At 41.3% G+C, this 24,248-nt stretch overlaps 1 protein-coding gene across 5 annotated transcripts in view; it reads right to left on the reverse strand.

Moving 5' to 3' along the window:
* The window catches only part of TOM1L1 (target of myb1 (chicken)-like 1), a 58,592-nt gene extending 35,197 nt beyond the window's left edge, over nt 1-23,395 (reverse strand). For 2 of the 5 annotated variants that reach the window (XM_011953755.1, XM_011953753.1), the window contains exons 1-7: nt 22,981-23,395; nt 20,181-20,265; nt 18,159-18,237; nt 10,748-10,897; nt 9,375-9,500; nt 8,520-8,624; nt 7,414-7,530 (exon numbers count right to left, since the gene is read on the reverse strand). In XM_011953755.1, the coding sequence (XP_011809145.1) occupies nt 7,414-7,530; nt 8,520-8,624; nt 9,375-9,500; nt 10,748-10,897; nt 18,159-18,237; nt 20,181-20,265; nt 22,981-23,038 (720 nt within the window). In that variant the 5' untranslated portion in view covers nt 23,039-23,395. The remainder of the gene's footprint in view (nt 1-7,413; nt 7,531-8,519; nt 8,625-9,374; nt 9,501-10,747; nt 10,898-18,158; nt 18,238-20,180; nt 20,266-22,980) is intronic. The other 3 variants (XM_011953754.1, XM_011953756.1, XM_011953758.1) reach the window with 3 other exon arrangements.
* Between the last annotated feature and the right edge of the window lie 853 nt (nt 23,396-24,248).

Genomic DNA, 24,248 nt, shown 5'->3' on the forward strand with positions numbered 1-24,248 from the left:
TGATACTCAAAAGAAGTGAACACAGGTATTCAAAGAAAAGCCTGTATGTGAATGTTCATAGCAGCATTAGTCACAATAGCCAAAGGTGGAAACAACCTAAATGTCTACTAATGGACTGATGTATAAAATGTGGTATATACAATATTAGGCCATTAAAGTAATAAAATTCTGATACATGCTACAACATGGATGAACCTCGAAAACATTAAGTGAAAGATGCTATACACAAAAAGTCATATATTAAGTGATTCCACATATATGAAATATGACATGTCCAGAACAGGTAAATCGACAGACACAGAACCAGATTGGTGGTTATCCACAGACACAGAACCAGATTGGTAGTTATCTGGAACTGATGAAAGGCAGAAAGGGGAGGGGCTGCTTAATGAGCATGGGGTTTCCTTTTGGGGTAATGAAAAGGTATTGGAATTAAATGGAGGAAATACAGTTGAACCTTGAACAACACGGGTTTGAACTGCATGGCTCCACTGAGAGGTGGATTGTTTTCTGCCTCTGCCACCCAAGACAACAAGACCAATTTCTCTTCTTCTTCATTCTCAGCCCACTCAGCAAAAAGATAAAGACCAAGAGCTTTACGACCCATGTCCACTTAATGAATAGTAAATATATGTTCTCTTCCTTATAATTTTCTTAAAGAATTTTTTAAATTTAATTTTAAATTGAGACAGGGTCTTACTCCGTTGCCCAGCAATGCTGCAATCACAGTTTACTGCAGCCTCGACCTCCTGGGCTCAAGCGATCCTCCTACCTCAGCCTCCCCAGTAGCTGGGACTGCAGGCATGCACCACCATGCCTGGCTAATTTATTTTTTTGGAGCAACAGAGTCTCACTATGTTGCCCAGGCTGGTCTCAAACTCTTGGATGCAAGCAATCCTCCTGCCTCAGCTTCCCAAAGTGCTACGATTACAGGTGTAAGCCACTGTGCCCAGCCTTCCTTACAAGTTTATTTCTTTTTCTTTTTTTTTTTTTTTTTTGAGACAGAGTGGCACTCTGCCTCCCAGGCTGGAGTGCAGTGGCACAATCTCAGCTCACTACAAGCTCTGCCTCCTGGGTTCACGCCATTCTACAGCCTCAGCATCCCGAGTAGTTGGGACTACAGGTGCCCACCACCATGTCTGGCTAATTTTTTGTATTTTTTAGTAGAGATGGGGTTTCACTGTATTAGACAGGATGGTGTCAATCTCCTGACCTTGTGATCCTCCCGCCTCAGCCTCCCAAAGTGCTGGGATTACAGGCATAAGCGACCATGCCCAGCCTACAATTTTTAATAACAGTTTCTTTTCTCTAGCTTACTTTAAGAATACTCACATATGTATATGACATACATAATATGTGTTAATTGACTGCTTATGTTATTGATAGGGTTTCTGGTCAACAGGATATTAGTAGTTAAGTTTTGGGGAAATCAAAAGTTATACATGAATTTTCAACTACATTGTGGGATCAGTGCTCATAACTGCTATGTGTTGTTCAAGGGTTAACTGTAGTTACAATGAATGTATATTTATTTTATTTTTATTTTTTGAGATGGAGCCTCCTGCTGTTGCCCAGGCTGGAGTGCAGTGGCGCGATCTCTGCTCATTGCAACCTCTGGGTTCAAGACATTCTCATGTCTCAGCCTCCCGAGTAGCTGGGATTATAGGCGCCCACCACCATGCCCGGTTTATTTTGTATTTTCAGTAGAGACAAAGTTTCACATGTTGGCCAGGCTGGTCTCGGGTTCCTGACCTCAAGTGATCCACCTGCCTTGGTCTCTCAAAGTGCTGGGATTACACGTGTAAGCCACCCCGCCCGGCCCTGAATGTACATAAATGCCACTTAAGTGTACCCTTTAAAATGGTTAATTTTATGTGATATGAATTTTGCCCCAATTTAAAAAATGCTATATAGAATTTTTGGTTTTTTTTTTTTGCACAGCACTGTACTCAATATCCTGAAAAGCTTTCTCATAACAAAACACCTAAAAATGCTAGATATTAAAAATATTTTAACATTTGTGCCTACACTTTCAAGAGAGCATGAGAAATCCTCAAAGGCTCAAAACCAAGGAAGATCTAAAGACTCAAGCAGCAAGAAAGGAACAATGGTTCACAAGGCACCTATCTGCCAATCTCCAGTAGAGTTCTCAGCAGATGCAAAAGACGAAGCCCAGGGTGCAACAAGATGGGAAGCTGGACCAAAAACCCCTCCCTCCTACACTCAGGTGGAAGCCCCACATGACTACTCCCTATGAAAGTCAGCGAATCAGAAAAACCTCAGGCCCACAAAGCGAGATGGCAAGCCAAATTGTGTGTCAGCATCGGTTCTTGGGGGAGAAAGTGAAAATACTTATTTTTCCTGAGAAATCTAACAGCCTTACTACATCCTCATCTCTAGGGATGAGGCTGCCTGCCTTCAAAGTTTAAAAAATCCTAATGAGCGCTGATTATTTTTCTTCTAACTGCAGAGGTTCCTAGATTCTTTTGGAAACCAGCAGTTATTTGGAGGAGAGTCCTTTTTTCTGGCCTTGACAGCCACCCTGGAAGTTCCCTGCTCCTGAGTTAGTGGCTCAGACAGCAGAGGACAGAGGACAGTTGTTTTCCTCGCCATGTGAGTGTGTAAGTGCCCAAGGCCTATTCAATCTTGCTCTGATTTTGAGGTTAGTATGGGCTGCTTCTGGGAAAAGTCCTTTGGAAGGGTCTCTTTCACCTGGGTGGGGCTGTGAGCTCTGAGCTGGTCTGATCCCACCTGCTTTATCAGGCACTGAATAGTCTCACTGTTCTGGAGGCCTGATGGTCAGGTTAGCCTTTTCTGTAATCCTTGGGGTTTATTTTTATTTTCATATTTCTTCTGTCATTTCAATGGGATTTGGGGAAGAAAGAGGATGTAAATATATTTTGGCAAGCTAAAAAAAAATTGTGATTATTAGTTGGTTTGGGGAGAAAAAATGCCTGTTTTACAGTTCACGTAGCTGATTTCAAATACTTTTATTCTTTCTTTCCAGTTGTACTCCTTCTATCAGAGTATGCCCGTGGGCCCTCACTGACCCCCAACCTGGGTGCCACCTCTGCTGATGACTCCCTAGGCTTATGCTGAAGCCTCCAAAAGGACCTGCAGTTATAAGGGGGCAGCCAACCAGGGAGCCAGTATTATCTGGGGGTTCTAACTGTACTGACCTGACTCCTTCAGATGGGTGTGAGAAACCTTTGAAAAAGTACACCCTAAAGAATTCTTTGTTTATGACATAAGGTTGGGGTGGGGGGGAAAAGAATAGAAAAACAAAAACACCAAAAAATGATTCTGTTTCTCCCCAGTCTATCTTTGCTGATTTCATTCTGAAATTGTTAAATCAGATAAACTTCTTGTCCTTTTTCTCCACAGATGATTTAATTGAATTATTTCAGATCAACCATAGTGGAGTTATTTAGACATAAAAAACAAATTAATTATTTGTCAAAAGAAATTAAGAATAGCACTCCCCACACCAGATCTTTATATGTCACTAACAAAAAGCACACAAAGAAAAATAACATTCCACATTCAATAGTCTCTATAAACAAATTGATCCCCTGCCAGAACCTATTCAATTTGAATTGGCCATGAGTAGTATTCTCATGTTGATTTATAACCTAAGACTCTTTACTATTCAAGGCAAAACACAGCCCTGAGCTCTGGCATTAAAATAGCAACCAACAAATTAGTATTATCCTTGCAAAATTCAACCAAACATCTGCACCCAAACACTCTGAGACAAAAAAGGCACTTCAGATTGGAATAAAATATAAAACTGGATTCACATATTTAAATGAAATGTTTCAGTGTATGTTTACTGAAGGATTGTATGCCACAGATGGATGAGAATATGAGACAAAAAGTCATAAATCATTTCATTTTTGAGCTCTGAAAGGCCCAGGAAGACCAGGTGGAACTAGAAATATTGCTGTGGCCGTTTAAAAAAATATTATCTGCCACATATCCATTTACTTTGATATTTAATTTTTCGATTTTAGTTTAACACATGTGATAACATCATGAGTTAAAAAGTTTGTATCTGGAAAAGCCTCCATTATGGACTACTACATTTGAAATCTATTTAATGATGAATTTTCCTTTTTACATCCCATATAAAGAAGATGTATTTAATATTACTCTGGCTGTCATCTAAGCTCTTCATTTGATACATAAACTAAGTCCATTGGTAGTAAATGACTTGCCTAAGGTCAAGAACCCCAAGGATCCTTAGCAAAATGTTTTAATTCTCCTAAGATATTCCAAAAATAATATACTTAAAGCCACTGATCCAAAATATTGATTTATTTCTCAAAGTATACTACTCTGATGTTCTGCAGAATATCAGCAGATATTTGGCAAATTGGGATTCTTTAGTTAAATAAGTTAACAAATGTTGGGTTAAACAAAGACTCTTTAAATCAGTGAACTTTATGCACCTCCAAGAGGAGAAATACAGTAGACAATTGGTTTTGCAAATGTATTTGACCAAAGATGCCACTTTCTACCCACAGAACACAGCATACAACCAATGAGAAATACTCTCTTGTTTTCTAGAGTCTTGTCTTGCTTCCTGAGAATTTATCATCATAACACCACCAGAAGGATTTTTCTAAAATCTGACCTGGTTATGTAGCCCCTCAGCTTATACCCTTTCAACAGCTCCCTTCTGTCAGCCTGGTCAAGCCCACTCTTTGGCATGGCATAATCCTCCACTACCTGTACAGGTCAGCTCTTACCTCACCTGGAACTTTATACTCCCACGTTGTGGTTTACATCCTCTTCTCATCCCTACACACCTGAGCGATACCACAAATTCACATCCATTAACGTTGGGGTGGGGCATGGCAATGAGTTCCTTAAGAGGAATATCTGAGTCCCCAGTGGTCTCTGGGTATAGGCTTGCATGGATATAGGAGAAACGACCTCTGGTTTTTTTATTTGTTTTTATTATTTTTTAAACAACCCTTTAAAAAACGCTTCTGAGCCTGGAGACAGCACAAAAGAGAGCAAGGCCCAGTTTTGGCCCATAGGCCACAGTTTGCTAACTCTTGAATTAGAGGACAGCACAATTCAGGATATTCAAGGTTGCCCACAATGAGTACTGCCTAGAACATGGAAGGAATATGAAGGGTGCTCCATGCCTAAAAGCCAGAAGCCAAGAAGCACAAGGGGCTCTAACAGATTGGTTGAGGTATAGCAGTGAAATAACCAGGCAAGACAACCCCTGCTCATGCCCCTTCCCTCATTTAAGACCACATAGCTGAGAAAGGAGTAATGTTTCCAGGTGGAAGCAATGAATTAGGACAGAGGGATAGGGTATTATTTCTAGGTGTTAGTAGCATTCAGGAAAAAAAAATAGAGAATACATAATCCAGAAGACCAGCCATAAATGGGTCCCAAACAGCATCATCGCATGTTGCTATACCATACTCTGAAAACATTATCAAGCACAGCTGTAGCAATTACATTCTCCCTTCAGCATGGGTGAGCTGGGTCAGCAGAGAATGCAGAGCAGCTGGCAGAGAGTCTCACACAAAACTGAGCTCACTAACAGCAATCCAGCTGAACACTGGAGAAATGCAAATTAAAAAGACCAACAAAAAAATCTGCAGAATCCACAGAAGAAACAAAAAAGCAGTATTAAATATAATTATTATTCTTGGAAAGATAAAGAAAAGTAGAACCATGAAATGAAAGAACTATTACAAAAATCCAACATATTTTAAAAATATTTTAACATTATATACATATTTGTACATAGTAAATATTTTTAAAGTATATATTTTTAAATAAAAATAAACTGTTGAAACATTTATTAGAAGGACTGAATAAGCAACCCAATGTACAAGTTTTAGAGAAATACATTAAACAGAGAAATTATCCAAGAACTTAGAATGAAGAGATGAAAAGTATAAAAGAAATGTTAAGAGACAAATGAATCCAACTGGAAGTTTCATCATCTTAAAAAAGTTCCATAAGAAGAGAATAGAAAGAATAGTAGAAAGGCAATATTTAAAGTAGGAGCTGAGAATTTCCTAGAATTAAAAATACACATGAGTCAATAAGGCAAAAAAGCCTATCATCTACTAAGTAGGATAAGTAAGGAAAACAAACATCTGCACACACATGTACATATATCTCTTGATAGGGAACAGTAAAATTTCTGAAATATTAAAGTAGAGAAAAAACAAATGCAACTAGAAAAAAATATAAATCAAAAGACTAATAAGCAGAATAATATAATACTTCTATCAGCACTAGTGGGTGTAAAAGAACAATGAAGCACTATCCTCAAAGTCCTGAAGAACAAGAATTTTGTGCCTAGAATTTTATATCTAGCTAAACTAACCTGCATTTAACATGACAATCAAAGGACATTTTTGGATATGCAAGCACTCAAAGTTTGCACCAAAGTTTACCAACATAGGTGTACTTCAGCAAGGAGAAAACAAACTATTCAGGATAGCAGTGATATATAAGAAACATTGTTGGGAAAATTTTTACAATGTTTTTTTGTTTCCCAAATAAGAAATGAGCACGGGAAAAGTTATTTACTAACAATCTAAGAAGTTAAAGGAAAAATAACACATGAGAAGTGGGGAGTGGGTATCTGAGAAAAGTAAAAATATCTTAAGCTTCTTAGCAACAAAGGGACTTAGAAACTAGAAACTGATTTTTTTCTCTGCTTCTAAAATTAATAAGTTTTAAAATTTAAAATAATTAGAAGAGCAAACCAGTAGAGGGAAAAATATGTATACAGAGTATGTATACATTTTATATGTATACAGAGACATAGCAGAAGGCATAAGAGGGCTGTAAAACTACTCATGCAGGTCCAAATGCCCTGTCTACTTGTTCCTCTACAGCTCAAGCACTGCCTCCATCTAGACCGTTCCTAAAAACCTCACATCTCTCCTTCTGCCCACCCATGATCCCACCATACACTGAACAAATTTATATTACAGTATCTATAATACTTCTCTATGTTTGTTGTTTACAAACCAATCTTGCTCATTAGGCATAAATTCTTAAGGATTAGAACAGCCTCCTCCTCATTTCTACATCCCTTCCTATATCACAGTTACTCAATGTTTGTTGAATGGATGAAAATAGAGGCAATTTTTACATACTTAAGACAACTAGAGGATTGTACATGACCAAGGTTATAACTTATAATAAATTATTTGTTGCAAGAGGCTAAAATCCATGTCTAAGTCACTACCGCATTTCTGACAAAGTTATTCTTGGATATTTTTGTTAAGTTTAGAAATCAATTGAAATCAGGATGTAGGAGGACGTACTAGACAATATTAAGGTGTCTTCCATCTCCAAAGCTCAGAATTTAGAGAATAACTTTAAGAGACACTTTGACTGATTGTCCCTGAAATCGTACAACACCTGCAGAAGCTCTATGTCTTCATGGTTTTCAGACCCAGGAGTATTCTCCATCAATATGGCGGACATCACTCGCACATTCATTTTCACCATATCCAATTCACTGTGCAATTTTCCAATCTGTAGAGAGCAACACAATCACTAGTCAGTGTGACACACAGAGAATAACTACCTTGTTTCCTGCCCCCATGGGACATTTGCTGGAAGAAAAAATACTTCTGCAAAATTTAATATTTTCAAACTTTAATTTCATATAAATATACACACAGTTATTTTACAATGTATACCTTGTCACCTTCTAAAAGGACTTGAGATCTCTTGTAATAAACCTCAAAATATGCTTTAGGAATTTTAGAAATGAAAGGAAAAAAAAAGGTTAGAACCCAATATGGAGAGGGGAGAAGTACTAGGTACCTAGCAGAGGAAGGTACCAGAAACCCGGATAAAATGGCAAAAGTTATCCTAAGTTTCTTGGCAACCGACAGGATAAAAGAAAAACAAATGAGGGTTATCTAGTTCTCATGGTATTAAAGAAGAAAGAATAAAGAAACACTTTTTCCTGTATTAAATTCTAAGAGGAATTAGTCACATGAATTTTTATATAAGAAAAAAATAATAATACAAAGTCTTCAATTATAGTTCCTTTACAGTGGAACAGAAATGGGCTTCATACAATAATTGCTTATCTGTACCTTGGACAAACTGATATACACAAAGAAGTAAATACAATTCAGTTGGCATAATAAATACAAGTAATAAGACTACCATTTACAAAACTCTCTGAAATATGTGACAGTCCTACCAGAAGTAACAGGAATTAGCTGATGGACACTAGATCCAGTCCACAGTCAAGGCTCCACAAAGCCATGAAAGCCACTAGGCAAGCACAACTCTTACAAAGTTGGGCTTTGGAAGTAGACAGAACCAATGGGATTAATCCTTTTTGGAACTGAACTATAAGTCACATAGTATGACTAAGCCTCAGTCTCTTCCTCTGTAAAATAAATGTACCTACATCTCCATGTCATTAACCAGAAAGGACAAACTGTATATAAGGTGCTTACAAATCAGGAAAACACATCAATAAATACAGTGATTGCTGTTGTTACCTGTTCTGGGACCAATGTAATAGTCGAGTTCTTTGGAGCAATTACAGAAGAAAGAGCTGGTGCAGTAGGGACAGATGTTGGAGGATTTGATGAGATTTGAGCAGTCTATGAGTATAAAATATGGTAATATTATTATGTGAATTAACATAGCCACCCAATGCCAAGTTTTTTCCATTCAGCTAACTCAAGCACTCTCAAACAAAGTCCTGTGTACAGGGTATCTGCCTGGAGTAAATCATCATCTACACAACCCGTCCAGCATTTTGTGAAGAATGCTAAGCAAATGAGACGCCCATAATAAAGCAGGTATTCAACAAAAGGTGGCTATTAGAATTATCATTTACAATTTAATAAAATGCCTTTTTTTTTTTTTTTTTACCAAGGGTTTAAGTGATAAACTGCCATGTGAGATTATTGATGCCTTCTCTTTGGACTGTTAATAACAAATGATAGCTCAATTCATGTCAAGTCTTTTTAAGCCACAGCTGACAAGGCATCTCCTTCTCCATCAATGACCCTCCTTGGGTCAATGCCACATCTCCAACCTTGGATGGTGAGGTGAAAGCTCAAGGCTCTAGGCCAGTGCTTCTCAACATAAATGTGCAGAGAAAACACCTGGAAATCTTGTAAAAAGGGAGGTTCTGATTAGTCTAGGGTGGAGCAAGCCAAACAAACTTTCACACTTTAAGTAGCAAAATCCCAAGTCTCGGTTATTCTATGAGATATTGCAATATCCTTCTAATAAATTCATCTTTTTCTTTAAGCTTAAGTGGATTTAGGGTTGTCTCCTGCAATGAGAAAAGACCCAAGTGATATACTACTATACTCTCCATGGGTCAAAGAAAGGCCTCCTACCTCTTGTGTTGCTGTTTCAGCCTCTGCTTCTGAGGGAGGAAACTGAACGCCTTTCTTAAGCAGGTCGAGGTATATTTCTTTGACTTCGCTTACATCTATACCTCCTGGGAAACCCTGTGACCAAGTCTGAATTCAAGAGATGAAAAAGTTCCAGAGTTAAAAAAACAGCAACAAAACCAAAACACAATTCTTTTTTTTTTTTTTTCTCACACTATTGCCTGGGCTGGAGTGCAATGGCACAATCTCAGCTCACTGCAATCTCCACCTCCCAGGTTCAAGCGATTCTCCTGCCTCAGCCTCCCGAGTATCTGGGAATCACAGGCGCCCACCAGCACGCCTGCCTTATTTTCTGTATTTTTTAGTAGAGACGGGGTTTCACTATGTTGGCTAGGCTGGTCTCGAACTCCTGACCTTGTGATCCGCCCACCTCGGCCTCCCAAAGTGCTGGGATTACAGGCGTGAGCTACCGCGCCCAGCTGAAAACACAATTCTTAAGCTCCTGATAGAAAATGAGAGATCAATAATTATGTACCCCACTCAGAAAGAGAAAGCTACTTTTGAATGCCATGGGCAAAATGCTCATTTTCCAAGGCTAGGAAAATATAAAATATTTTATTTTATTTTTATGTTTTTTTTTTTTGAGACAGAGTCTTGTTCTGTTGCCCAGGCTGCAGTGCAGTGGTGCGATCTCAGCTCACTGCAAGCTCCACCTCCTGGGTCCACGCCATTCTCCTGCCTCAGTCTCCCAAGTAGCTGGGACTACAGGAGCCCGCCACCATGCCCGGCTAATTTTTTTTTTTTTGTATTTTTAGTAGAGACGGGGTTTCACTGTGTTAGCCAGGATGGTCTCGATCTCCTGAGCTCATGATCCACCTGCCTCGGCCTTCCAAAGTGCTGCTATTACAGGCATGAGCCACTGCGCCTGGCCCAAAATATTTTAAATCAGACTTCCATGCCTCAAAATCTTGAAGAAACCCTAGGATATATACTATCAATTGTTTTTTGTTGCTCTGAATCCAAAATTAACAGATTCCAAAACAACATCAGTAGCTCTTTTTCCAAGTAACCTTGAACTAGTCAGTTAGCTGGAACAGTTTCCCAACCTGCAAAATGAACATACACATCATTGTCTTTCCTATTTTACACAGATAAAATAGAAACTGAGAGGAAAGTAGGGAAATGACTACAAATCTTCAGAAAAAGGGTACCATCCAATGCCAAAAACTTATTATTACACAGAAACTAAAAATAGTAAAAATGCTTTTCTGGCTCAATCCAAGACATATAAAAGATAAGCAAAACAATCAGGAGGTACGCTGTGAAATCCCTAATCTTAGAAATTTACCATCCCATGAGGTATACAACAGACTTACCTTAATGAAATTCAAGATTCTATTCTGAATGTCTAATGGCAAGTTGTATCTAGGATTCAGTAGCTTAACTAAATTCTCTTTAACAAATTCCTTCTTCACAATCAGAGACTGGAAACTTGGGCCACAGTTCTGCACGCACATGTCAATAAGCTAAATTAGAAAAATAAATTAAACATGGTATTTATCTGGCAAAACCACCTCCTAAAAATGTAAGGGAAAAACTGCTAAATAATAATTTCCACCAGCATACTAATTAACAAACACAATTTAGTATCTACTAAAATATATGGCAAAATGTTAGGTTCTGGGGATATGTGGAAGTATGAGCATAATGTAACAGTCTAGAGGACAGACTTATCGAGGAGTCCCAGCAAATCCAAAAGGGAATTAACAGCAATGCAGAGTACTAAATGCTAAATGCTGAATGGACGTGCAGGCCAAACATATGAGCTACAGATGGAATAATATCTGTCCCAGTTTACCCAGGGTAGCACAGGTATATTCCCAATGTCCTGTTTATTAATGATGACACACCCTTTCACTTTCAGAAATGTCCTGGTTTGGATGATGAATTACACAGTCACCCTAGCTATAGGTCCTTATAGGCAAGAGTGATTATTTAGGGCTAGGTGGTCTTACAAGACTTTTGGAAAAGGCTAATTGGAAGCTGGGCTTTGCAAAATGGCTAAGAACAGTTAAAAATGAGTATAGAGCTATATTCTAGACAGAGAAATTGTATGAAAAATATATAAATGTGGAAAAGTGGGTAAGTTATGAAGGGGGAGATAAGTACTCTGGTCTGTCTCTAGCAGAGGCATCTTGATAAAGGTAAACTGGGGACACTGGAAAGATAGGGTAGATAAAGTCTGTCCAGGTTGTAGAGAAGTTTGTGTGGCAGTGCAAAGGGTATGGATATTATCTTGAAGGCACTAAGAAGTTACAGAGGGTCTCTGTTAGTTCGTCACCATCACACCTTTACCCTGAAATTGAGGAAAAGGTTAATGTGTGCAAAGTAATATTCTGGATAGGTTATCAGGCGGCACTCTGCAAAGGCCAAGTGGATGGAGAAGAAACCTGGAATGACAAAAAGATCCACTAGCAACCCACTAGTTCAGGCATGATATACAAAAGGCCTAAACTAAGATGATGTGGGTACAAGAAAAGGAGTCATGACAGAATTATGAAGGAAGAACTTTGAATGACAGTGCTGGTCAAAAAAGGAAGATGACTGAAAGTTAAGTGACTCTCATTCTGCCTGAGGACCCCTGTGATGGAAATTTGGAAGAGGGGGTGGTATGACTGGTCTAAGGGTAAAAACGATGGGCTGAAATTTAGATATTTTGAGTTCAAAAGATAAGGGACATTTAAGTAGGTGTTTAGCAGTGAGCTGGACACACACAGCTATAGTTCAAGAGAGTGAAGGACCAAAAGTGAGTTATCAAGGCTGCCTACAATGAGAAGAGGAGGAAGGGCTGAAACACTGGGGTTCACCTATTATACGGGCCAACGAAAATCCAAGGAAGGCAATCAAAGAGTAACTGACAGAAAATGAAGCACAAAATCAGGAGTACATAAGGCACCCCTTTGGTAAAGTCAAAAGAAAAGTTTCCTGGAGGATGGGGTGTTATACAGTTAAGAATATGCACTAAGGAACATCAGTTCCCTTGAAAAACACATTTGCAATAAAGCAACATGAGCAGAAACTTGACTAAGAAAGAATGAGCCAGTACTGAAGAACTGCATGCAGAAAGTAGATTTCTAAAAGTAATCTAAAAACAAATTTAAATCTTTAGTTTCCATGCTACCACCTCAAATTAGAAAGGTGGTAGAAACCATAACATGACCAGGATAATCATCTCTGCAGAACAGAAGCCCTAAAAATGGACTTCAAGCCATGCTTTGTCTTTGTATTTTTAGTCTCTCTTTAATGGAAATACATAAAGGGCAGGTATGAACACTATAGTTTTAAAGCACTGTGACCAAGAAAGTAATCAGAAAACCCAGAAGGTGAGCACATGTAGCTGTGTGAAACACCGCGAAAACCTTTAAGGCAAAGGAAAATAAAAACAAAATCCAAAACATACCAAGATGAATCTATACTACTGCAGCTTGTTAAGACAAAGTTAGAAAGTTGAATAACATGCCATTTAGCTTGATGGATTATTATAATGAGTATAATGAGTTTTTAATGGGTGAAATGCTGAAAGGAAATGTGCCTCTAGCTCAACGTGAGTTTACAGAAATATTTCACCTAACTAGTTATACAGTCTTAGGCAAATACATAGGCTCCAAGTCTCATTCTCCCTAGGCATATTTCTTGCTAAATACTTCACAAACCAATTTTTTTTTTTTTTTTTTTTTGACACAGGGTCTCACTCTGTCATCTAGGCTGGAGTGCAGTAGTGCAATCTGGACTCGCTGCAACCTCTGCCTCTCGGGTTCAGGTGATTCTCATGCCTCAGCCTTCTAAGTAGCTGAGATTACAGGCGTGCACCACCATGTCCAACTAATGTTTGTATTTTTAGCAGAGATGGGATTTCGCCACGTTGGCCAGGCTGGTCTCGAACTCCTAGCCTCAGGTGATCCACCCACCTCAGCCTCCTGAAGTGCTGGGATTACAGGCATGAACCAGTGCACCTGGCCCTCACAAACTAATTTTTATCTTTGGTGCAACAAGATTTTATGATAATGAGTAACACTCCCAGGAGGAACATGCACAAAATCAAAGAGTCAACATGAAATGCTAAAAATGTGAACATCTGGAGATTAGTAGTCATGCCTTTTGTGTTTTCCCATTAGAATCAAGAATGCCAGGACTAATTACTTCTACGTCACCTCCTCTATTATGTCACCAGAACCTCTTTCACCCTCCAACTCACTCAGACAAGTAATAAAACCTACTGTGGCAAATTAAATTAAAATTCAATATGTTGTTTTCACATATTCTGAAATTGAACTTGGTGCAAATGTGTTCAGATAACCTATATTTGGAAATAAAACAAATAAGAATCCATAATCTGAGGTGGGATTGAAAACTCTGGAGCCAAGGAACAAAGAGAGACTGAAGTGGGTGACTCCAGACTTCACTGATCTTTTGGGCTTAGCTGGGCAAATCACTTATCCTAAGCCTCAGTGTCCTTATCTGCAAAATGGACATAATATCTCCCTCTAGAGACTTGCTGAAAGGCCCAAATGAAAGAGCGTGACACAAAGCAGGACCTCAATACATGGCAACTATTTAGATCATCTTCCACGGAGAACTTCCTAGCAGGACTGAATGTGATGATTAGCTGACCTAAGTATTTTAAGAGAGGGCTGGAATCAAAAGAGATTTTCTCACTGTAAATTTCCAAACCAGGCACAGTGACAACAACCAGGTTTCAGGGCCATCAGAGCTACACCTGGGCCATGAATAGTGCCTTCACCAAGGTGACCTACCCCAGCCTAGAGGCCTCAGTCTTCTCAGTCCCTCCAATTGCAACAAGCTCCCGGGGGCACAACCACATGATTTTGTTTTGCTTTGGTTTGTTTTGTTTCGACACAGTCTCACTTTGTCACCCAGGATGGAGTGCAGTGGCACAATCTAGGCTCACTGCAACCTCCGCTTCCTGGGTTCAAGCAATGTTCCTGCCTCAGCCTCCCGAGTAGCTGGGATTACAGGCACATGCCACCATACCTGGCTAATTTTTGTATTTTCAGTAAAGACGGGGTTTCACCATGTTGCCCAGGCTGGTCTCTAACTCCTGACCTCAAGTGATCCACCCTCCTCGGCCTCCCAAAGTGCTGGCATTACAGGCATGAGCCACTGCACCCAGCGTGATATTTTGTTTCACTGGTAAATTTGCCAGAGGAGAATAAACCAAGCTTTTCCTTCATTATTATTTTCAACCACATTTTACACATCTTGTGAAACCCCTGAAGCTCACTGCTTAGGGGGTGCTCCACAGAGGCCTATTAACTAATTGATTCTTAGGAACCTGTTCAACCACTTTCCATTTGACACTAATAGTAGCCTCTTGCTGAGATTTATCACAATTGACTCATTCAAGAAAAGAATACTCCCTGGCTCAGAGTAATAAAGCCTGGAAACAAAATTCTGCTGAAACACAAAACTGCTCTACCGACTGATGGTAGGAAATCATAGTACAGTCAGATTCCATTAAAGCCTAATCAAGGTTAACACGTCCATGGAGAACTCAACATGACAGATAACATAAAGAATATTTATAATTGAATTTGACAGGCTCTCATCACTTTACATTAATAAAATGGAAATGTCATATATAGGGATTACTTTTTAAAGAGTTTACTAGTAAACTTATAATTGCGTTTGACAGACATGGGTGACTCCTTCTGTGACTAATTCCCCTCATAATTAAATTTGGCTTATGTGAATATTAAAGTCAGTTTTGAGGCCCTAAGCACACCTCTGCAAGGCAGGGAGTAGTCTGAGGTGAGGTGACTGGACCATTAAATACACAACTTGGGGAAATCCGCATGAAGATATGAAGAGTCAAAGCCCTATTTAAAGAAAATCCAAGGAAAAGCCAGGTGTTTTTCCTGACTTTAGTGTACTGTGACCCCAAGGATGAAGGTGTATTCTGACTTCTGACTCTTGCCTGGTTTTAGGCACAGGCTTTAGATTCTCTTGTTCTCACACATTGGACAGAAACCATGAGGTAAGGGAGCTACCGATCTGAGGTGGAAGAGATCATGGGAACGGCAGCGAGCTGGTAGTCAGGCTTGAGAGATTAGACTACCTGATGAGAAGGAAGAGTGGAAGCCCAAAGAGAAACAGAGGGCCAGAGGCGTGACACTCTGGAATAACCCAGCTTCCTCAAGGAGGGTCCCTGGTCCATCATCATGGCGAGGGAACCATGATGGAAGAAGATATGGAGGTGGGATTAAGAAGCAACCACTGACACATCAAGTAGGCTTGGGCACAATGGAGAAAGCGGCAAACTGTTATGAATGGTGAACACCTGTAAAAAGCAAAAATAATACCACCCCATGCTGAAATATTGAAGGGGGCATAAATTAGTCTTCTGCCCTTCTCTTCCTTACTCAATTCTCCTAACCTTTGGCACCCTTGAGATATCCCAGATATACCACGTGAATGACTTATGTGAATATTAATGTCAGTTTTGAGGCCCTAAGCACACCTCTGCAAGGCAGGGAGTAGTCTGAGGTGAGGTGACTGGACCATTAAATACACAGCTTGGGGAAATCCGCATGAAGATATGAAGAGTCAAAGGCCTATTTAAAGAAAATCCAAGAAAAAGGGTACATCTACCCATCTTTCTACTTTGGTTCTACAGTACCTTCCATTAGCCCTTGAGTCTTCCCGGATACTAGGAGAGATGGGATTAGGTGTGTGTATGAGGGTGTGGTGCTTAATCATTAATCCAGTCAACATCTGATATACCTGGCCCTGTACTACACAGGAAGAAACTAAAGACACAAAGGAAACACAGTAGCCTGCTCTTTTAAGAGGCTTGATTCGTTCTGAGAAACAAAGAGGTATGAGGCAAGGGCATGGAATTTAGAATCCGAGGACTGGGATCAAATCTTGCCTATGCTATGTAACAGCTATTTTCATTTTGGAAATAAATCAGTTTCTCTTAGTCTCAATTTCTTCATCTGTGAAATGGAGTTAATAATAGAACTACTTCACAGGGTTGTCAAGAACATTGCTCAGGTGCCAGGCATTTCTATCAGTGACCCATCATTCTGGGATTTCTCCAGAAGTGCCTCACTCCTCTCTCCACAATCTCCTCCATTCTGTGACCTTTAAGAGCTAAGGATAGGTGAGAGGTCAAAAAAAAAAAAAAAAAGGTGAAGGGGGAAGATGCCTCTAAAACTATATTCAGATCCCAACGTGAAGGGTTTCTTTAATGATCAAATCATGAAGACTGTTCATTGCATTTCTGCTCATTCAGTGAGCCTATGCAAGATGTCCATTTTCTTCTACATGTAACTAGAAACCAGGAGCTATGCTCACATATGCCCCAAAGTCCTCTTGATAAAGACTAACGCTCTTAAGGCAGTGTGATGCTGGCTGATTAGTGCCGTGACCATGCACAGTCTTGGGCTGGGCTGAGAGAAACAAAGGCGTGCAGAATAAATCAGAAAGCTACACAGCTCACTCTCAGGCAGCAGGCAGGGCTTGCAACACATACTAAAGTAAAAAGGACAACTCACCAACGTGACTGAAGAGGTCATATGGCCAAGGATGGTGGGAAAATGGGAACATGTCAAATAAGAGTCCACACTTAAATAACAGACAATACAACACACAGGAGAATTGCTTAAACCAACATAGAACATTCTCCAAATCATGCCAGGCAGCAGAACTTGGTTGGAATTTAATGAGCTGAGAGCATCTCAGGATTCCACAAAGCTGTTCAAGTGAGGTAGAAAGCTAACAGGGAGGTATTTTTCAAAAGTTCAATTCTCCTCATCTTAAATTATGGTTAATTAACACATGCACAAACTTTTTTTTTTTTTTAAGAAGGAGTCTTGCTCTGTTGCTCAAGCTGGAGGGCAGTGGTGTGATCTTGACTCACTGCAACCTCCACCTCCTGGGTTCAAGCAATTCTCCTGTCTCAGCCTCCCGAGTTGCTGGGACTACAGGCACACGCCACCACGCCTGGCTACTTTTTGTATTTTTAGTAGAGACGGGGTTTCACCATATTGGTCAGGCTGGTCTCAAACTTCTGACCTCAGGGGATCCACCTGCCTCGGCCTCCCAAAGTGCTAGGATTACAGGCGTGAGCCACCATGCCCAGACACAAACCTTTTTTTTTTTTTTTTTTTTAAGAGTTGAGGTCTCTCTTTGTCACTCAGGCTGAGGTACAGGGGCATGATCATAGCTCATTGCCATCTTGAATTCCTGGGTTCAAGTGATTGTCCTCCCTCAGCCTCCTAAGTGGCTTGGGGCTACAGATGCAGGCTACCATGTCTGGCTAATTTTTAAATATTTTGTAGAGACAGGGTCTCACCATCTTGCCCAGGCTATTCTCAAACTCCTGGGCTCAAGCTATCATCCCACTTCGATGCTGGGATTATAGGCATGAGCCATCACACCCCGCCAATACACAAAGTTCTTGATCAGTTCACCATGTATAATACATGTTAACCACTAATTCCTATCTCCTGACCAAGAACAATTGATTTTTCAGGAACAAGCTCTTCCTGTGAAATTAAATGCTATTATAAAGAACTAAACTTTCTTTATTCTGCAATTCTCATAAATGAAGAGTTTTAACTCATACTGTACACAACTCTTAGGTAATCTATTAGCTAACCCATTAGTTTTCTCAGAATACTTGCTTCTTATTTTTTACCCAGGATTAAAAATGTAACTATAGCTTGAGAAATTGAGCCTTAATTATAAAATTAAAGTACTTACTGACAAGGTAAGTTGGATTTCTTTATGATTGTAGTTTTTGGAAATCCTTTTCTTCAAAGCTTTCACTGCATCTTTTGGCCTATGGTAATAAATACACTGAAATCACCAATTTAGGCATTGTTGAAAACAAGCAGTCTCTCTGAAAAGCAACATGCATTTGGAGAGAGGAATGGCTAAGGAGAAAACCAAGGCCTTGGTTCTACTGTGGGACTCTACACGAATGACTTAACCTCTTGAACCTAAATTTCTTCACACATACAGGCAGACAATACCACCTACCCCCTTATGAGAATCAAATAAAATATTTTTGTACAAGTCTATTACCTAGAAAGCACCACCCATGAAATGCGCTCATTCCTGTATCCCTCTATCAATGCACAGAACCAACTTATAGAAAATGCAACTTCTGAAACAACGAATGTTACCATTTTTATTAAAACTATTAGTATTTCCTGAGCACCCTACAGACAAGGGGATATAAGAGGAATTACAACAAAGCAGATCAGCTGCCAATACGCCACAATTTTATGTTACAAAGAACTGTTTATAAGGGTCCAAATTTAAGATTCTCTTTTTGTATTATCAATGAATTGATATTATCAATGAAAACGTTCCCAGAGGAACTAAACATGGTAAATAGAATTATAGGAAAAATACCATACACACTTAAAAGTACTAACCAGCCTGTAATCCCAGCACTTTGGGAGGCCGAGAGGGGCGGATCACGAGGTCAGGAGACTGAGACCATCCTGGCTAACACAGTGAAACCCTGTCTCTACTAAAAAATACGAAAAACTAGCCGGGCGAGGTGGCGGGCACCTGTAGTCCCAGCTACTCGGGAGACTGAGGCAGGAGAATGGTGTGAACACGGGAGGCAGAGCTTGCAGAGAGCCGAGATTGTGCCACTGCTCTCCAGCCTGGGCAACAGAGCGAGACACCGTCTCAAAAAAAAAAAAGTACTAACCATAAGCACTTTCCATTTATTTATAACCAATAATTTTGATGTTTTCTTTATCAACATAAGCTAGACTAAATCTCTTTTACTGTCAGTTATCACTTTAATAGGCACAAGAAAATTACCAGAATTGTGTTCCTAAGAATAACTTGTAATTGACTACATGCAAACCAGTTTGTTCTTCTTAATGACTTTTTTCTTATAACTTCGATTCTCTAAAGTTTAAGAAGGGCAAAAGATAGCACATGCTATAAGAATACAGCTAAACATGGGTGAGTTGACATTCAGAAGGAAAAAAATTGTTCTGTGACAGGGAGGAAAAAAGACTGCTAGATTGTTTCCTGGTTACTAAAGAAAATTGCCCAGAAATAGGTCACCACCAGGAGTTAACCAGCTTCTTGATAATATTTGACGGTTTCATCAAATACTGGCAATGGGAGCTGGAGATATTCCTAAAGAAGGAAACAATCTCTCTTTTTCTATCTTTTTTTTTTCTTTTGAGACAGAGTCTCGCTCTGTCGCCCAGGCTGGAGTGCAGTGGTGCAATCTCGGCTCACTGCAAGCTCCGCCTCCCGGGTTCACGCCATTCTCCTGCCTCAGCCTCCCGAGTAGCTGGGACTACAGGCGCCTGCTACCACACCCGGCTAATTTTTTGTATTTTTAGTAGAGATGAGGTTTCACCGTGTTAGTCAGGATGGTCTCCATCTCCTGACCTCGTGATCCACCCGCCTCGGCCTCCCAAAGTGCTGGGATTACAGGCGTGAGCCACCGTGCCTGGCCTTTTTCAATCTTTTAAAAAGAAGGAATTTGAGCTTCACAGTGACAAAATTTGTTAAAGAAACTGCCAAGAGGAGAAAAATGATAGTGGATTTATAGATACTCCGCAAGTTGAAGCAAGCAGCTGCTCCAATATTTCAATCTGACAAGTCTTCAAAAGGTAGAGGGCGCCTAATGAATGATGAAAACACTCTTTCAACAACAAAACTGAAACATTTGCAAGAGAAAACGTGCTGTAGTTCTGATGCTTCTTATCAGAGGCAAATACATGGAAACTATGCTGTACTCACCCATCCTGGGTAGTGTTAATTATGTCACAGATGTGCATGAACTGGCCCCAATCTTCAGTCTGAACTCCAGCAAATGTAGCCTTTTCTGCCAAGAAAAAGCTGTTGAGTCTGAGCTACGACAGAATAAAAAATGTCTGGTATTCCTGAAATAATCTGCCTAGGCTGCACTAGCAAGTGTCATTAAGTGTATATTGCCAAAGGGCAAAGTGATTTTTTTTTGGAACAGTTCTCAGTAATTCAGGAATCAATCAGAACCCAAGTTCAGAGTGCTGTTGCAGCAACAGTAATGAGTGATCTATTAATAAAGACGGCAAGCACAACACCTGGCCACAGGCCCAGGACAGGCCAGCTAAATCTCCACCTGCCTGGCTTTCAGAGAAGGGAACTAGGGCTTAGTGAGCAGCTACCTACAAGGTGAACTGCACAGTGCTACGTATTTTATCATATGCAATCTCATTTAACCCACTGTTAGAGATGATGAGACAGAAGTTCAGAGAGGTTAGGAAATTACCAAAGTCATACAGTCAGTATGAAGTAGAATTGGCATTCAAATCTAGGTTGTTTGGTCTCACTGTTTTTAAAAACAATTTATTCTCTGGGGGGACAGAAGGAAAGAATTTTTAAAGGCGAGAAGTAATCCGTTGGTCTTAGGAGCCAAAATATTGGCACAACTCCAAGTAAAAGTAATATATTTATTCTCCTATCATCTTAATCTCACGATTCCTTCTAATTTTACCAATTATTATAACTTCAACCAATACTTGCAAAGACACTGCTTATCTCGACTACGTAAAAACTTCCATTGCATACACTTTTACCATCAGCCTTAATTATTTCAAACTGGCATTGAGTAACTATCCAAACTAATAATAAGCATCTAAACTAACCACAGCTGCACCAGGCTGACAAGAATGCTTCTGCACTTGGAACCCTATCATTAGATAATCAGGCAATACAAGATGTTACCTGGAAAGGGTAATGGAACACTCAATATGAATGCGCTAACATCTTCCTAAGAGAAGGACAAGATCCCTCAGAATGAAAACACGGGGTTCTGGGGGAAGTGGAGAAAAAAACAAAAAGGATAGAGAAGGGAAAGAAAGAATAAGGACTTGTTTCGGGGAACCCCAAAGTTTAGCTTGCTTTCAATCAAGGAAAAGAACCACTTGAGGCCGGGTGCGGTGGCTCACGCCTGTAATTCCAATCACTTTGGGAGGCCGAGGCAGATGGATCACCTGAGGTCAGGAGGTCGAGACCAGCCTGGTCAGTATGGTGAAACTCCATCTCTACTAAAAATACAAAAATTAGCTGGGCATGGTGACGTGTGCCTGTAGTCCCAGCTACTCGGGAGGCTAAGGAGAATTGCTTGAACCCGGGAGGCGGAGGTTACAGTGAGTCAAGAGCTACTGCACTCCAGCCTGGGTGACAGAGCGACACTCAAAAAAAAAAAAAAAAAAAAAAGAACACAAAGCTTATCTTCCTTGAAAACTCCCATTCACCCTTCAAAAGCCACAGTAGAATTTAGAATTCATTTCTCCCTTCTGGTAAGTTTTGTGTGTTTTGCATTTTCTTGCATTGCAAAGGTGCGGCACAAAACTGTGCCGGTCTTCCCTACAAGAAAGTGAATTCCCTCAGGTCTGAGATCACGTCTCACCTTAGCCTCACCAGTGCCTGATCCAGGTCCAGACACATAGCTGACAGTCCATGTTTACAGAATTAAAAAATTAAGTAGATGAATTGCTGAAGTTTCTTTTGCCTATGAAGATACAGTCTGAGCCCATTTCTGTTCAGGGTTCATTCTAATATCCAACAAAGCACAGCCATTAAGGGAAAGCATCTCCTCAATGGTAGCTACTCTAACCATTTTATAAGGATGTGTAAACTAAGGTTCTGTTTAAGTGGTGTGTTCGGTGTCACAGCAGTTAGTACAGCTGTGATCTAAATTTTCCAAATCTCGGCCTCTTTACTACAACTACTAGGTTCTCACGATTTTCTCACCTCACTGAGTTCCTGACATCATCACACTTTGCCTGGCATTAATATGCACTCGTGCCACACCCAATTCCCAAGGGAGGAATCAGGGAAAAGAGGGAGCAGTGAGCTGGTGCCGGTAAGAGTCCAATCACCGGCTTTTACATACGTCATGCAAGGTACATTTGGAGGAGAGAGAAATCATTTAGGTGGATGCCGGTGTAGTCCCTAGCGGCCTGCAAGAGACCTCCGTGCCCCCAGATGGCTCCTCTGTTCCCCCTCCTCTTCACTCCAATGCCAAGCATTTTCGTTCTCTTTGTTTACCCAGAAAAGCAATCCAGATTGTATAAGTTTGGCACTATTGAGAACTGGTTTGGGGAGACCTGCCCCTCACAGTAAGGTCACATCACTTAGTCTCCCAGAGCCTCCTCTTCTGATCTGTAAAACGGGCATAACAATACCGTGCCCTAGAGACTGTGCCTTTAGGAATAACTTTTCCCTGGCCGAGAAGTTTCTGGTGTCTCCTCGTGGAGGCCCAAACACTCCACGCCTGACTCCCGCGGTTCACCTGTTTGGTTCCACTCCCCAGGAGGCATCGAAAGGAAGGTACATTTTTGAGGACTGCGGGTTCTAGAGTGAGTTGGCCAAGAAGGAAACGGACGAAAGGGGGCCCGGTGGAATGCGGGTGCCCTGGGAAAGTTGCTGGGGGAGGGGAAGGATTTTCTCCAAGTTGGACTAACTCCGTCCTCTGCAGGCCGAGAATGGATTAAGCAGGAAAGGATCCCACGGTCCCCTGCCTCCCTGGGCGTCTCTCCCCGCGCCTCCTTACCTATGAGGTGGCCCACGGAGGTCGCGTAGGGATTCCGGTGACTCTTGCCAAACGCCATGGTAGCGCCAGAGGGCCGGGCCCAGGAAATCCGCCTCCACCGCTCTCTGGCTCCCGACTCCACCCGCTCGGTACCCTTGGCTCCTCCTCTTCGCCCGAGCGCTTCCCTGGCTCTGGTGGAGGCGGTGCGTTGTGCGCTGCCGCTGCGGAGCGCGGGCACCGAGCGTGAGGAGCGGGGCGCGGGGCAGGGACGCTAGGGCGGGGCTTCGGGACGTCCCGCGCACCTGCAGCGCGCCCTGCGGGACCGGCAAGGAGGCGGCGCTGCCCGCTGCAGGTGGTACAGGCGGGCAGCGGCGGGCGTATGGAGCCTGCGAGAGAGAGTGGCGCGGCCGCCCGCTCGGATCCCAGGTGGGCTTTTCGCCCCGCGCAGGAGGAGCAGGCAGCCCAAGATCTCCAGCTTGGGAAGTAGAGACCCGGGCTTTGATCCTCCCGCTTGCTAGGCAGATTGTCACTCTTCTCTGCGCCTCTTTGGCTGCCCTTGGTAGACCAAAGATAATAAGGGGTTAATAACACAAATTCAGAATTGTGAGAATTAAGGGAAGGACGTAAACCGATTAGGTCGGTGTCTGGTACCCACAAAATAAATAGTTAACCACTGAACAAATTGCATAACTAGAAATATTTACCCTCGACCTGCCTTCGCCCTACAAATCCGGGAGGGGAGGTTTGCGCCCTGCTCTTTAAAGCTGTAGGTGATGTCTAGGAGGAAGGATTGGCTTCGAAGTTAGGGCTTCCCAGGAGCAGGCCCTCTTTGTCTCTCCTGTTCCCTCGAGGGACCACAGGGCGCCGCCACACAAACTCTTGTTTTCTAACCCCACTTTCTGGGAGCCGTGTTTTCCAGCCTGATCTAAAAATGGGAGAGGGGCTTTCCGTTTCCTCTGGCAAGGAGTATGCTTGGCTTTAGGCCTGCTTTGGAATGTAGGTCCGAGTTTGAGAAGCCCAACACCTTTCCAGCTGCCCTTTCAGAACCAGAATTTATTTCTTATTCCTTTGCATTCAATTAACGTTGAATTGGCGATGTTAACAGTCTCCAGCTGCCAGAGAGTGAGGCGCCCCCAGGCCATGTCAGATAACCATAGATGAGCTCCTGGTGCTTGTAGATCCTGTTTCCTATAGTCTGGCACCCATTTCAAGTCTGTTTTTTAGCCCTGGAGATGGTGACTAGGGAGACGAAGGGGACCTGTTTTGACTTATGTCCGTGGTCTTGTGAA

Source organism: Colobus angolensis, unplaced genomic scaffold (assembly GCF_000951035.1).
Source record: "Colobus angolensis palliatus isolate OR3802 unplaced genomic scaffold, Cang.pa_1.0 Scaffold37, whole genome shotgun sequence".
In the NCBI taxonomy this organism is placed as follows: Eukaryota; Metazoa; Chordata; class Mammalia; order Primates; family Cercopithecidae; genus Colobus; species Colobus angolensis.